General features: G+C 37.1%; 1 protein-coding gene across 1 annotated transcript; it reads left to right on the top strand.

Moving 5' to 3' along the window:
* The first annotated feature begins 5,741 nt into the window (after positions 1 to 5,741).
* LOC140243150 (echinoidin-like) lies at positions 5,742 to 10,779 on the top strand. The gene is made up of 3 exons (XM_072322879.1): positions 5,742 to 5,991; positions 6,811 to 6,970; positions 10,549 to 10,779. The coding sequence occupies exons 1-3, from the start codon at positions 5,864 to 5,866 to the stop codon at positions 10,777 to 10,779; spliced, it is 519 nt and encodes a 172-aa protein (XP_072178980.1). The 5' UTR covers positions 5,742 to 5,863.
* The last annotated feature ends 4,665 nt before the right edge of the window (positions 10,780 to 15,444 follow it).

Here is a 15,444-nt window from a genome sequence, read left to right as displayed (position 1 = left end):
TTGAGATTATGTCTACAGCAATAAAGTTTGTTATAAAAAAAAAACACTGCAAAAACCAGTTGAACGTGTGTTGCATAATAATTACCCTAGAGTTTTAGGTCAATGCCTGTCAACTTCCGCATACAATGAACAAAAAAAAAAAAGGATTAAAACTAAAACCACATCAATATCAATAGCAAACTTAGGTCCTCCTGGGAATCAATGGTGTATCCTAAATATGGAAAGTATTTTCACATGATATTCTTTTTTTCATAATTGCACACCGGTCAAAACAATGTTTTGACAAGAACGCAGAAATTAAACATGTTAAAAACTGAAAATGTGAGCAAGTTAGAGGTAAGAAATTGATTTTTATTCGTTTTGGTATCTTTTGGTATCGTTTTGACTTCGGCGATCATAACGATGTGTTTGATAAGGGCAGGAGGTTCCAATTGCTGTACTATTGACAAAACAATGATTCCATATTATACTGTGAATCCATACTCTATCTATCAAGGCTTGCTGCATATATGAGATGTATGGGAAGTTTAAGGGCGGTGAGTTGGCTCAGTCGGTAGCGCGTCTGCCTCACGATCTGAATAGCTGAATATGGCTATCCCACCATCTTCTCAGATGGAAATGAACAAACAAATAAACAAACAAACAAACAAACAAACAAACAGTACGATGTATTGAACATTTTTATTCTCACAAATATAATCTTGGGGACCGTTTACCTAAACTCTACCAACTATTGACCAGAAATCATCTCCCCCCCCCCCCAAAAAAAAAAGAAAAGAAAAAAAAGAAAAGAAGCAATTGAAAAGATGTGAAGTCAATGATTGATATTTCCTTGTTACGAGCAGATTGTTACGAAATAAAAAATCTCCAAATTCATGAAATTTCAAATATTTGCTATACGCTGCCATCTTTATCCGTATTGTGATGAGACGCGCAAAACTAACAAATTATCGACAATATAACCATAACACTCATACCAAGGGTTATCTTTTCCCATACATGGCTGTTATTAAAAAGACTTGAAAAGAGAGAAGAAAAAAAAAAGACAGGGTTGTGCAAACAGATATCTAATACTACCATGCTTAGCGGTATCCATGTCAAAGTGTATCGCTCATAAATCACAAACGATTATAAGAGCTGGTACAAAGAGATTTCTTGATGAGGGCAAATTCTGTCTCACATTCATCCTCTTTTTAACTATTTTTTTTTTACCCCAATGCTGCAACGCAGTCGTATACTAACTTGTGTTTTCATCAGTCATCAAATTTAATGCAATGGTCTTTTTGGCCCGAATTCACGAAGGTGGCACAAATGAAACCATGGTTTAACCATGGACAAAAACCATGGAATGCCATGTGTCGCATGGGATATTTCGCTACGAAATCAGTCATTTCGTCGATGAAATGATTATTTTGTAAAGAAATGACAACATTTTGTAACTAAATGAACATTTCGTCCACGAAATGATAATTTCGTTAACGAGACAGTCATTTTGTCGACGAAATAACCAATTTCGTAACGAAATATTCTGTTTGACACTTGGCGCTCCATGCTTTTTGTCCATGGTTTAGACCATGGTTTCGTTTGTACCACCTTCGTGAATTCGGGCCTCTAAGTTTTTGATTGATAGTTTGTAGTTTCATTTTTTACTATGACATATTTAGTGGGCGAGTTAATGATCGCCCTAAACGATGAAGGAACTCCATCGACTGAAATTATAATTTTTTAACTGTTTCTTCATTTTTGTCCTTTTCCTTGCCATTAAAAAGGGACATCTTTGAGTGACACTAGATGTTATTGCGATTTGGATCTAAAGCAACAAAAACTGTCACAAATAGCATGGGTTAATTCAAAATCCTTTCAAATAAATTGAGAATATACGTGCCTTTCCATTGGGTCTACTCGAAGTAAGTATATCATTCCTTATAATAATGGTCATAAATTTCATGATAACTGTCGAGTAAATGAAATTTGATAAAAAAGAAAAAATCATTGTGTTTTCAGCGCAATGATAATATGTGTGTGAATGTGTGTGTGTGGGTGGGTGTGTTCGTGTGTGTGTGTGTGCGTTTGTGTGTGTTCGTTTGTGTGTGTGTGTGTGTGTGTGTGTGTGTGTGTCATAATAGTTTCCAATTATATTGATTTCATTAAATGGGTCTTCGGCAGGGTCTTAAAGGGCCCCTGAAATCCAAATTCATGTTGATTTGTGTTGATTTATGATACCCTCAACATCATTTTTGCGGTGAAACGAATATCTAGGAACATTCCATATATTTTTAACGATTTTTGTTCTCCTATTTTTCTTTAGATTACTTGGAAACGCCATGTCTTTTGTTAGTCACATTAATATCACAGAAATATGCAAGTTATGCTGAGTCGAGGAGAAGGTGTATTCCCATGTCTTTTGTTAAACATTTCAGTACTTTTAGCAATGATTGACAGATGAGGTCATCTGAGTAATATTGGTTTGGAAGGATTTTTTGTAGGCGTTCCCAAGTAATCTGAAGAAAAATGGAAGAAAAAATCGTTAAAAATATTTGGAATGTTTCTAGATATTCGTTTCACCACAAAAGTGATGTTGAGGGTATCAATCAACACAAATCAACATGGGATTGCATTTGGATTTCAGGGGCCCTTTAAATATATCTAGTGAGGGTGAAGATTCTGATGTAAAGGGGGAGCTTAGTCCAAAGTAGGGCCTACCCTGTTGAGGCGCGGCGACGGTGAAAGCATGGTAGCGGATACGTGGTATGGGGACAGGTCTAATACATAGATGGATCGCAGGACACGGATGTAACTAATAATTCAGAGATCTATCTAGGGTGTGTACTGCATGGGATTTGTATCCTTTGAACCATGGGAGCCAGTGAAGGGAGCGAAGGATTGGGATGATGTGGTCGGATTTCTTGGTCACTGTTGGTGCGAGGAACAAGACGAGCTGCGGTATTCTGGATTCTCTTCAGGACTGGTGGCAATATGGGGGCATTTTTACTGCATTTATTTCTAAAGAGTGAGATTTTGTGTGACGTGATGCACCGCTCTGAATCCATTAAAACAGCATGACCATTAACGAGAGCTTGAGAAAACTATGACTAAAGTAGGCCAATTGACGAAACATTAACATGGTTTGAATTTGAACTTCCCTGCTAGGATATCAGCATTATAAATTCGTAGAGCTTGAGAAAAAACAAGCAGCAAAGGAGTCTAAGTCTCAAAATCTCCTATGATACAAAATTTCGAATAAACCAATAACTATTTATTTAGTAGGCACGCGTATGATACTTTCTGCTTAATAAATCATAGCGCCTTACAGACATGACAGAGAAACGTGGTTGTAAATCAAAGGACACTAGAATGATGATAACAATATCAAGTAAAAGTCTTGGTCGGGTATCATTCTTCGTAACATACTCAATACAAATAACGATACTTCTTGCTTTCATCATATCATAGCGCTATACAGTGGAACACAGTCGTAAATCATGTGGCATCAAGACAAGGGTAATAATGAATGGTTTCATTCGCCATAATGCACTTAAATAATAATAACAGATGATACTTCTTCCTCAATCATATCTCAGCGCCATACAAAGGAACACAGATATCATAATGACATCAGATAGGCCTAATAACAAACAAAGAATTCAAGCCCGGTATTATTCTTCATTATACCTATGATACTTCCTGCCGAGTCATATCATAGCGCCATACAGAGGAACACAGTTGTAAATCATAATCAGATAATAGTGGATCTACTCTCTCTCTCTCTCTCCATGATACACTGAATATGATACTTCGCGCTCGATCGTATCATGGCGCCAGGCAAAGAATCACAGAATGCCAATCATTATGACGTCAGATAATGATGGTTGCAGTCTTCATGGTACACTGATTATGATCTCTCAATCATATTATAGCACCATACAGGGAAACACAGACGTAAATTATGTTGACGTTAGATAATAACAAGCCAGAAATCCTGCTATGGTATCATCTCAAAAACATCCCACTTCCTTATGCCACCAATGTACATGTCAGAGTCAGATTGCACGGTTTAACTTGATTGACAGGTGTTTGTCATAACCTTAACATGTCCATTACAATAATAATATATAATCATATATTCCATGGCCAAATGAAAATTGTGATAAGTGTCATATATCTTATGATAATATTTCTAATATTTTTTAGACTAATTATCATTATCAATATCATAGAAAAACCGTGCATCACAAAACCAACAAAAAGTAAAACATCCCGATTTTATGTGAGGACTCTAAATAGGTGAAATGGGTCAGCCTAGTTAAGCTTTTAATATTTTCTTGAAGAACCATTCTTCTTCTACATAATTCTTATATTTTGGGATCATATAACGAATGGGAAATCACATTTTTGTATTTTTTCCTGGTACCTTTTTTTGTACAATAAAGTGATAAGTTATAAATCTTACAGGCCCATTTTCTTTTCTTGAAAACCCTCTAAACACTCTTCAATTTCAACTCTAGTAATTTTTGAAAGGATGTTGCTACTGTTTTGAAAGTTGGTATTGTGATAGTCATGGAAAGAGTGTGCTAATAGAGTGTGCCAAATTTCAGCTAAATCTGATGATCCCTTCATTGTGGTTGTTATAGAGTTACACTTCCTGTTTTTGTCCCATTTTATACTGCACAGAGTATGAGTAGTGTTGGGCAAGATTAGACACTGGACTTAATAGACCCAAAACTTGAGAACCTCTTTTCTATGTTTTCTCAGTAAACTCTTCTCCAGAGTGTATACTTTCTTTCTATTATTCAAATGGGTTAGGAAAGTCCATTTGAATTGAGGTATAAATCAATTTAAAGCTTAGAGCCTGCTTTTCCAGTATCTATCCTTAACTTAAAATCCATATCTGGCTACTTTTTGTTGGTTTTAATTGTGATGCAAGATCACATAATAATTATTATGATTACATATCAGTATCTTCGCAATGATTGACAGATGACATTCCTAACAAAGTATTATTTTGCAAGATGTATCGGAGTAATTTGAAGAAGAGTAGTAAAAATACTATTTGAAATAATTATATGACACATATTTAGATATTCTTTTGGCTACGCGAAATTCCTTTAAGTATACTAGATAATGTTTTATTTTTTATTTTTGAATATGTGCGTGTCTGTGATATGAATAGAAAATAGAAAACTAATATTATACATGTATATTAAAAGGTGATTTAAGATGATACCTTGGGTTTCTAATGATTTTTTTTTAACACGCGTCAGAGAGGTGTTTTTGATTGGCACTTTGTCAAGTGGACTACTCATTATTATTAATAATATGGTTACAAATTAGTACTGTAGCAATGATTGACAGATGACATCAGTAACAGAATATTATTTTGAAAGTTTTTTTTTTGTAGACGTATCGAAGTAATCTGAAGATAAATGACAAAAATATTTGGACATATTTGGATATCCTCTTCGTCACGTATTAAACATCAGGATATCGTGAAACAATATAAGCTAACATACATTTGAACTGCGAAGTTCCTGTAAGTAGATATTTTCTTTATTTTTGAATATGTGCGTGTCTGTGATGTGAATAGAAAATAGGAAACTAATGTTAGTTATCAAAAGGTGAGTTAAGATGATACCTTGGGTTTCTCATGATTCCTTTTCTTTACCCGCGTCAGAAAGCTGTTTGTGATTGGCACTTCGTCAAGTGGATAAAACGTGATACATGAGAACTAAGCCCATATCAGATAAGTCACATCCCGCTACTTTTGCAAGGGCGAAATCGTATAAATATGGGTTATTTCTGCAGGAGAAAGACACATCGAGACGGTTGATCACCAAACTTGTGTTTCTCCAAGCCCGACATCGTGATGGCCACTCCAAAGCTCGCTGCCACTACTCTCTTCATCGTGCTCTTAACCGGAATGCTAACCGGGCCGAGAGGGGCAGAGGCCGCCTGCCCATCTGGCTGGAGGACCTACGGTCGCCATTGCTACAAGTAAGAGACAATAGTAGCCTTCTCATCTAAGTTCAATAATATTTTTGAATATACAGTGTATACAGTAAACCAATATTTTGAGTGTGTGTGAATATTTTGTTTTCCCCCTATCTCTCCCTTCACTTTCTGATCCATTCATAACATTGTTATTTTAATGTCTTTTAAAGGGGAATGAAACCAGAATAAACATACTGTAAATGGCTTAACAATGTAACAATATAAGTAGAACACATCAACAAAAGTTTAAGATAACTCGGAAACTCTCTTCAAAAGTTGAATTTGTACGGTTTCTGAGTAGGAATTTTCCTTTGAATATCTTAGAGTCAACATCGTCTTTGTGTATTGAATGAATATCCGTTATTGTTGTTATGGTGGTGGTGCTGGGTACCTTCGAAGCGTAACTACATGCAATTTGCTTATATTATCTTCTCTCCTCGTTTTATAGGCCTATCAGTGTTGCTGAGATCACAAACCAACAGCAGAACACACACACACACACACACACACATACACACACACACAAAGAAAACAAAAGAAGCAAAGAAAACAGATGTGGTGTAATTATGCACTGCTGAAAGCTATAATATATTTACGACTTGTTGAAATTTTGAAAGATAGTAGCCTCATCGACAATAAAGTCAGGATATTTTGATTTCGACAAATAGGTATCATGACCTCCAGCTCTTTCAGTTGTTCATCGCTTACGATTTCGACTAGTGTTTTGGTGGCTGTCGCCTGTTTCCTTCTCTGTTCTTTTAATCGACTTACTTACATTGTATATAGATTTATGGTATTTTTTTTTTAAATCGTGAATGCCAGGTACTTCAACCAACATTTGTCCTGGAACGGCGCCGAAAACCGCTGCAAGACATTCAGGCCGATCACCTGCCCATGTGCCACTGCTCACCTGGCGTCCATCCATTCCCAGGGGGAACAAAACTTTGTGTACAACTACTTCAAGTCTCAATGTGGGCTGGGGGTAAGAATATTTTTCACAAAGAATGGAACTTCTAATAGGCTAAGTCAAAACTATATACATGTAGTACTCGGCAGGGCCTTAACAATCATCTTCCACCATTTTGAAATTTGCTTGCTTACACTGGAAAAGATCTACCAAGCAATTTGTCTGTCTGGCACGATTTACCAGAAAGTAGTAGGCCCACTTCGAGATCAAAGAGTGTGAAATAATAAAAGTTGGTATAATACTTATTACCGCAAGCGCCCTCCCCCGTTCAGTAGTGAGAGTATGAAACGCTGCTACACTGCAAAAACGTAGGTGTTAGATTTAATACGATGGGTGTCAAATCTAACATCGATCAAGTGTCAATAGAGGACCACACCCACAGGTGTAGAAAGTATGTTGTGATGGTGTACACTTGGCACTTCGTGGTGTTAATTTGACAGTGTAGGTGGTGATATTTTTGACACTGCGCTGGTGTTAATTCAATAATGAGACCGCATTGTGTTGATTTGATATTGCTGTTATTAATGCCAATGGTATAACACTAGTCCAGCTTCTAAGAGACCATCAACTGGTGTTACTGCCTTGTAAATGTGTTCACACCGTTTTTTTTTTTTTCAAAAATCAAATACTTTATCAGAAATTCTTGATTGTCTCGTTGAGGTTCAAATTGAACAAGAAGAACAGTAAGTAAAAACTATTCAAAATACAATTTCATATTTTGAAATGACACCTAGAGGTGCTAATCTAACACTATAAATAATGAGCACCGGAAATTTGACACAAGATCGGTGTTAAACACCTGACTTTTTGCAGTATAGTATGTGATGATCAAATCGTGTCCTAGCAGTAGGCCTACCATAGCATTCAATCGGTCTTGAGGAAACTGCGCGCGTATAAGAAGTGTGTGAACCCCCCCCAAAAAAAAAAAATAAAATAAAATAATAATAATAATAATAATAATAATAAATAAATAGATAAAAATGCCATGATAACACGATAGCCGTTGAGTAATGACAAAAATGAGAAATCCTAACGAAAAGTTCACCGGAAGTACTACAGTGTTTGAGCTTACCCGATCGTGGCTGCCACGGAATGTTTCGCATTCGAAAACATTCCGTAGCAGCCACGATCGCGTAAGCTCAGACACTGTAGTACTTCCGGTGAACTTTTGGCCGTGTCACACCTTTCCGGGCAAGCTACGCGGGCTTGTTGCGAGTAGGGATTTTCCATCACGCAGGAGAATTTTCTACGGGCGGACAAGAATGTTTGCGAGTTTCGCACTTGTGTCTTTCCTGCTAGATGCGTGCTACTTGCCTTCTACTTGCATGTTTTCCGTGTGATCTGCGTGGGAGCTTTGAAACCTGCCCGTTTTCTGTTACGAGTGACTTACGGGTACTGCGCAGTACCTACGCTGGAGTTGCCTGCAAGGTGCTGCCGGTAAGAGTCTCTTACTGGTGTTCTACGTGTACCTCAGCGGGCGAACCCCTGTGACTCACTCGGAACAAGTTTTGAGCATGCTCAAGGCCTTGTCATATCGTATTTGGGGAAGGTTAGCGGGTTGACTTGCGGGGAAACAAATTTGCTACCCGGCATACCCGGAACTCTCCGCAGTTGTTCCCACCTGATAGGTACCTAGCGCGAATCTCGCCCGTAGTTGCCCGGAGATGCGCACGCAAGTCCGATTTACCCGCAGCCAAGTTTTGAGCATGACTAAAACTTTATCCGGGTGAGTCGCGGAGATTGCCAGCAGAGGTCCACGCAGAACGCCAGTAGGAGGCCCTTAGCGGCAGCACCTCGCAGGCAACTCCTACCTAGGTACTTCGCAGTCCTCGTATGCGGCCAAGATAATGACATTCTGAGGGCCTTCTGCCGTTCCTCCAGAGGAATTCCTTCACTGAGTTGTCATACCCCACGCGCCTGGCACGCAGGTCACACAGAATACCCGCAAGTAGAAATTAAGTAGAACGCGTCCAGCAAGTAAGACACATGCACTGACTCGCCCAAATCCTTGTCCGCCCTCAGAAATTGTCCGGTATGCTGGAAAATCCCCACACGCAACAAGCCCGCGTAGCTTGCCAGGAAAGGTGTGACAGGGCCTAAACATGGTTGCGGGTTAAAAGGATTTGCGTGCTCACCTCCGGGCGACTACGGGTGAGATACGTGCTAGGTACTGTCATGTGCGGATCATCTGCGGGGACCTCCGGGTAGTAAAATTGTTCTTCGCAAGTCGCACGCAAGGCTTGCCCGGAAAGGTGTGACACAGCCTTATTTCGCATTTTCGTCATTACTCGACGGCTCAACGGTCGTGTTATTACGGCATGTTTTGTTTTGTGTTTTTTTTTTTCACACACTTCTTATACAATAACTATACATTTCTATAGATTAGTAGATTAGAGTAAAAATCGACAGTTCTGCAAGCACGCGAGAACTGCTTAGGTATTAAGGTGTCAAACCCTAGAAACCACATTTCTGTTGTTTGGTCTTTCATATTCACTATTCACTAATCAAGTACTTCATGGAAAGATGAACTTTTTTCAACAGTGTTCAACGTAATTATGCTATTTTTTGCTGTTCTTGTTGTTTGGGTTACACAGTTTTTTTTTTCTTTAAGCCCCGTAATCGCTACATTTAAATGTGATTCTTGAATTTGCAACATTTATATATATATATATATATATATATATATATATATATATATATATATATATATATTCAGAGAGTATAAAAAGTTTGGAGGGCTACAATTCTATAATCATCAGCTATGGAGAGCGCAATGTTGGTTGTGAGGAAAGGTTAACAATAAACGTTATTGATACCTAATGTTGACAAATGTCATGAATGACTGAGCACATGAACTTTAAATACAACAATGACAAATTGCACTTTTCCCAAGTTTACGTGTTGCATGGATGAGACCTGTCAATGAAAGCGGTCAATACGCCAGCCTGTACGAATGCAGGTTTATGTTTAGGATTTGTGTCTAGGGTTTCTCCTACATGGTCCATAACCTTTAACATGGCCATCTGTCCGATAACTTGGTCGCTCACACAGAGGCCAACCCACATAGTCCATTTTCTCTGTTAATATTCAAAACACAGTTCGCAGCGACAAACCATGTCTTGAATATGAGGAGAGAAAAATGGATAATGGTTTACCCTTTATGGGAAGAACCAAGTTACCGACAACATGGCAACGTCGAAGGTTATGAACCATAAAAGATTAAAAGAAACCCTAAACACGAACTTGCAGTAGTGCAGGCTGGCCTGATAATTTGACCACTTTCAACGACAGATCTCGCCCATGCAGTGAGCAAGGTGAGACATGCATTGTTCCTTCACAATAACACGCAAACTTGGAAAAAGTGCAATTTGTCATTGTTGTCTTTAAAGTTCATGTGCTCAGTCGTGCATGACATCTGTCAACATAATTAGGTATCAACGGAAAGAGGAAGAGTTCCCCTTTCCTCACAACTAACATTACGCTCTCCATAGCTGACTATTATAAAATTGTATACCTCCAAAGTTGGATTACCTTTTTTTATATATTACGCAATGTAAAAAATGCGCAATGTCCACATTGCCCTCACTCGACAGCAAAGTGCAATGATGTGGCTAGGACTGAATGACATTCGGAAGGAGGGCACCATGGAATGGAGTGACGGAACGCCCTTCAAATTCAGAGCCTGGAAGCCCACCCAGCCGGACAACTATCAGGGTCGCGAAGACTGCGTGCACATGAATCGGTACGGGAGTGACGCAAGATGGAACGATCTCCCTTGCACCGGCGACCAGGTTCGCCACTTCATGTGTAAAATGAATGCCTAATAAAAGAAATATCGTCGCGCTACCCAAAAGCTCCCTGCATGTGCCTTTATAACATGCTGGGGCTGAATCATTTCGTCTGACAACCGAAGAGAACGACTTTGACAACGAGTTGATGTGTAGTATTTAGTGCAAACAGGAACAATGTGTCCTTCTTTTTTTTTTTTTTTTTTTTTAGGTTGAGGGGTATACAAGTGAAGAGTTTTATCGCAATGCGAGCTAAATCAATTTCTGTTAAGTTGAGATATTTCTGGTTAATGCTGCTAAAAAACAACGAAAACAATGAGAACATACAGAATATTTTTAATCATAACTTCAAAAATATTGATTGTTGTGTTACAAGTGAGGTATTGCTGGAACGCTTTAATTTTGCTCTAACTGATGATGGACTTACTTTGAAATGTTTAATAAATGGGGCTTAGCCCATATTCCAATAAAACTCTTCAATCTTAGTACTTATCTTCTTTGTCCCTGTCTGGAAGGGACGACAAGAGGAAATGTCCGCGAGTTTTTTTTTTTTTTTTTTTATAGTTTGCTTCTCTTCACAACCTTTAAAGACTTCATGTTACGTTAGACCTAAACATTCAATTCAAATCGTTCAATTTTCTTTTTCTTTTAAATTTACTGGGTTTCATGTCGTAAATCATAACACAAGATAACAAATTTGAAAGCCTATGCACCGTAATTTTTGTGCTCGTGTCTGTGCAGTGTCAATGAGCACTTGTGCCTTTATCCAAAACTTTTACCAATAAATTTGCTCTTATACTGTGCTTGTTGTCTATGCCGTTTCCTTTCGTTCTTTCGTTTCGTTGTATTTCATTTCAAACACATACACTGTATGATTATAGCATTTGAATATACATACTGTATATTCATGTTCTACGTCAGTGTACGTGTACGTCGTAATCTCTGGAATGAAATTATTCTGTCGGTCCTAGTCCGCACTGCGGTGAATGGAATACTTTGATTTTGTATCTCAATATTTCACAAAGTGAAATTGAATTGTAGCTAAAGAAGTATAATAAACTCGCCAGAAAATTGTATAGAGTAAGTGAGAGAGAGTGAAGAATGAATGGGACCACACGACGACTTAATGATAAATTGATAATAAAGCAGCTTATTAATTCACTTGAAGTTGAATTTGGGTATCAAAAAAAAAAAAAGCTGCCTGACGTCTTAAGTATCAATAATCTCTTGAATATCAAATTAATTTCTTGAAAGTATCAATAATTTGGAGTGAGAAATGCTTTAATACGCAAAGAAACAAAAAAAGAGAGAAAAATATGTCAATGTGTCCCTAAAAAAGGAGAGAAAGAATGCAAGAACGAAAACAAAAGTTCTAAGTCATCTATCTGTGACGCTCACTTTATAGTTGCCATCTTGTCCTTTACATGACTGTGTGTGTGCGCGCATGTGTGTAAGATAGAGTGTTTAAATTGATTTGTATTATGTTTTTACCATCTGTATTGCACTTCAGTAATCATATGCAATGTAATCATGATAAATGTCTCAACTTCATTCAGTTACGTGTTTGACCAATACATACTTGTACAAAGTACAAAAATGTATAAAAAACCAAATCACAAACTGCAAAAGCTGCATCATTCTCGGGGAGAGAAAACAGGCATATTCAAGATTAATTTTGTAGATCATCATTGAAAAAAAAAATTGATATGAGTGAAAAATCTTGATTTTGTAACTCCGCCCCCCCCCCCCCACACACACACGCACACACTTAAAGGGATGGTATAGTTTCAGTTGAGACCTGGCTTCAAGTTTCTTACTTCTGTTTGTGAGATAATGAGAAACTTCTTAAGAAATATGAAAGGGCGTGTATTTCCATAAGAAATTCAGCGTTTATTTGACGAAAATTGGTGTTGAAATGGCTGAGGTAGTCAAAACAAAGTGATACTAATAAAAGGTGGACCCACCTTTCATTGGGGTCGCTTTGTTTTACTTTGTTTTTGGATATGTCAGTCATTTCATAGCTGATTTTCATCAAGTAAACTTCGAATTCCTCTTTATATAGAATGGTATGCTCTCTAACATTTCATAAACAATTTCTTATAGTATCTCGCAAAAAGTTAAAACCTCAATCTCCGTCTCCACCAATACTGTACCATCCCTTACACCATACATCTTCTAATTAAAGCACACATCCAAAATATAGATGTGCATGCACTCATATACTTCCACACACACGCACAAACACACACACACATACGCGTCTATGGTGGAAACCGAGGACCTGTTTTAACCCATAAGAATTTTACCACATAACCGAGGACCTGTGTGTCAGTAGGAGTCTTGTCAACCGAGGACTCATTCGTATACATGTATTACCATCCAACCGAGGACTTTTTACAATAATGCTAATCGAGGACCTACATGTACAAACATGTAACCCTACATGCAAAAGCATGCAAAAGCAGACCATTTGGAATGGTCTACGTACCGAGGACGTCCTCGGTTCTCTGTGTGTCCTCGGTTTAAATGAAAAGCTCGTATGTGCGTCCTTGTTTTACACCATGGGTAAGTGCATAAACACACACACACACACACACAATCAGCTCACCCTCCCAGTCCTCGTGCATGTATGTCTCAGTTCTTATTCACCTGTAAGCAATCAAATAAACCTGACGTATGTGTAATTGCAATCTTTCATAATACGGTTCATCATGTAATATGTGAAATAATGGTGAAAGTGCTCGACTATTTCCTGTTAAATAAAATATTAAGTGAAAAAACTCAAAAGTCTTCCTATTTAAGCACCCTATATACTCACCATGCTTGGACTGCAGGAATGCCTTGTTATATATTTCCATTAACAAATGCATTATGTTAAACATGTGTTACAGCCCTCGATCTTAAATAATTACCTAGTAGGATATGCCTGTATCAATTATCTTCCTAACACGCATTTTCCAATTCTACATAATTAAGTTTCTGGATAACATAACTTTCAACAACCTTGCACTTTCATAGAAGACTTTTGTGGAATGTGCCCCATGAAGAAGGTTAAACAGAAATTTCCCGAGCTTTAAGATAAAAGTTGTGAAATAGTCTTCGAAAAACTTTGGTGAAAAAAAAAAAATCATGTTTGATGTATCTCGTACGTCTGAGTTATGCAACTGTGGAATATTAATGAAGAATTACTCATAGATCTTGGTCGACGATATTTCACAAAATCTAACTGCTTTGATGTAATTTCATCGAAATTTGATCATTAACCTATTCATAAGCCGAGCTAGATGCCCGCGACCAATTATATATACAGCTCTTCAAACGTTCATCACAAATTCAAACAAATTCAATTTCTTCTCTGCGTAATCCTACATTTTGAAACTGTCCACTTAGTCGCTTTTTTCCTTCACAATAATCCCAAAATAAGTTATAAACATTTTTTTCAGAAGGCTGTCTTTATACAATGATAAGAAAGACAAATTACACATACACAAACACACACACACACACGCACACGAACACGTACAAACATATTAACATGAAGACAAATTATCTAATAAAGTAGAGCATGAAGAAAGTACAAGACGGATACTAATTCATCATAATGGGAGGAAATAATCGTTCAAGAAAATAAAATGAGTAACATACGACAACTTTCAATTGCATCCACTCTTGCAGTCAAAATAAATTTCTCGGGACTGCACTTAATTCTTTATTACATGATGTATATGATATCGCAATGTGGTAAAGGCAGGTATCATACTTGTAGCTGTGCGCTTAAATTGTCTTTGTTTTTGTATGTTTTGTTTTGTTTTTGTTTTAACAGGTATCCGTCTATTTTCATCACTCGAATTCCTAAAAAAAAATACGTAAGCACATTCCATCCATGTTAAACTCACTAATAATGAAATTATACCATCGCATGATCAGACAAATCAACACGGCAATTGGTTAACCCTGTCATTCCCCCCCCCCCCGAACTCTTTTTGTAGTCAAATTTTGATTTACCTTTAATCTATGATATATTCTTTGTGTGCTAATAGCTGTTATTGTTCTTGAAACTTTTTATACTGTGTGGTATACCGGATGCTGCAATATGGATTTTTCTTTTTTAATAAACTGTTCCAGGGTTAAATCTATTTGACGGATCTATTCGTTAGACAAAATACTGATTTGTTTGCAAATAAGAGGCAAACAATTGGAACAGTGTTGATCTTTCCAAAAAATTTCATACAATATCGTGATATATCAATTCAAATGTTTAGAGTTTGATAAAGATATCACATTCATGATATACCGCTTTTATTGATGAAGGATAATGTTTCACTCAAAAGGCAATAATGTATCATTCAAAATCTTTAATTACAAACCCCGGAAATCTAGTGTTGCATGTGTTTTACCTCAGGAATCAATCCTATTATCGTTGTTGTTTCCTGTATAGGTCAATGATAAGAAATTCTCTTAATTTTCTCACTAGATTAATTTGCGGTTGACACATATTTGTCTTACTCATATAAGGATTTTGAAATACTTTACACAAGAAAACTTGACAAAATTCCTCAATGGAATCTCCCTGATTTTTTTTTTTAGTTACATAAACCAATAACATCACTGATTGTAATTAGTGTTAATGATAAATAACATCTATTTGATTTGAAATCCACTAAACTCTTACGAACTACAATTGACTCCAATTTAACTTAA

The sequence above is a fragment of the Diadema setosum genome, chromosome 19 (genome assembly GCF_964275005.1).
Source record: "Diadema setosum chromosome 19, eeDiaSeto1, whole genome shotgun sequence".
NCBI lineage: Eukaryota > Metazoa > Echinodermata > Echinoidea > Diadematoida > Diadematidae > Diadema > Diadema setosum.
This window is presented reverse-complemented; position numbering and strand designations above follow the sequence as displayed.

What these genes read in the sequence shown, in the direction of transcription:
- LOC140243150 (XM_072322879.1), top strand. Translation starts at nt 5,864, where the DNA reads ATGGCCACTCCAAAGCTCGCTGCCACTACTCTCTTCATCGTGCTCTTA. An exon ending in TACGGTCGCCATTGCTACAA is followed by an intron (nt 5,992 to 6,810) that starts GTAAGAGACAAT and finishes CGTGAATGCCAG; the next exon opens with GTACTTCAACCAACATTTGT. An exon ending in AGTCTCAATGTGGGCTGGGG is followed by an intron (nt 6,971 to 10,548) that starts GTAAGAATATTT and finishes CTCACTCGACAG; the next exon opens with CAAAGTGCAATGATGTGGCT.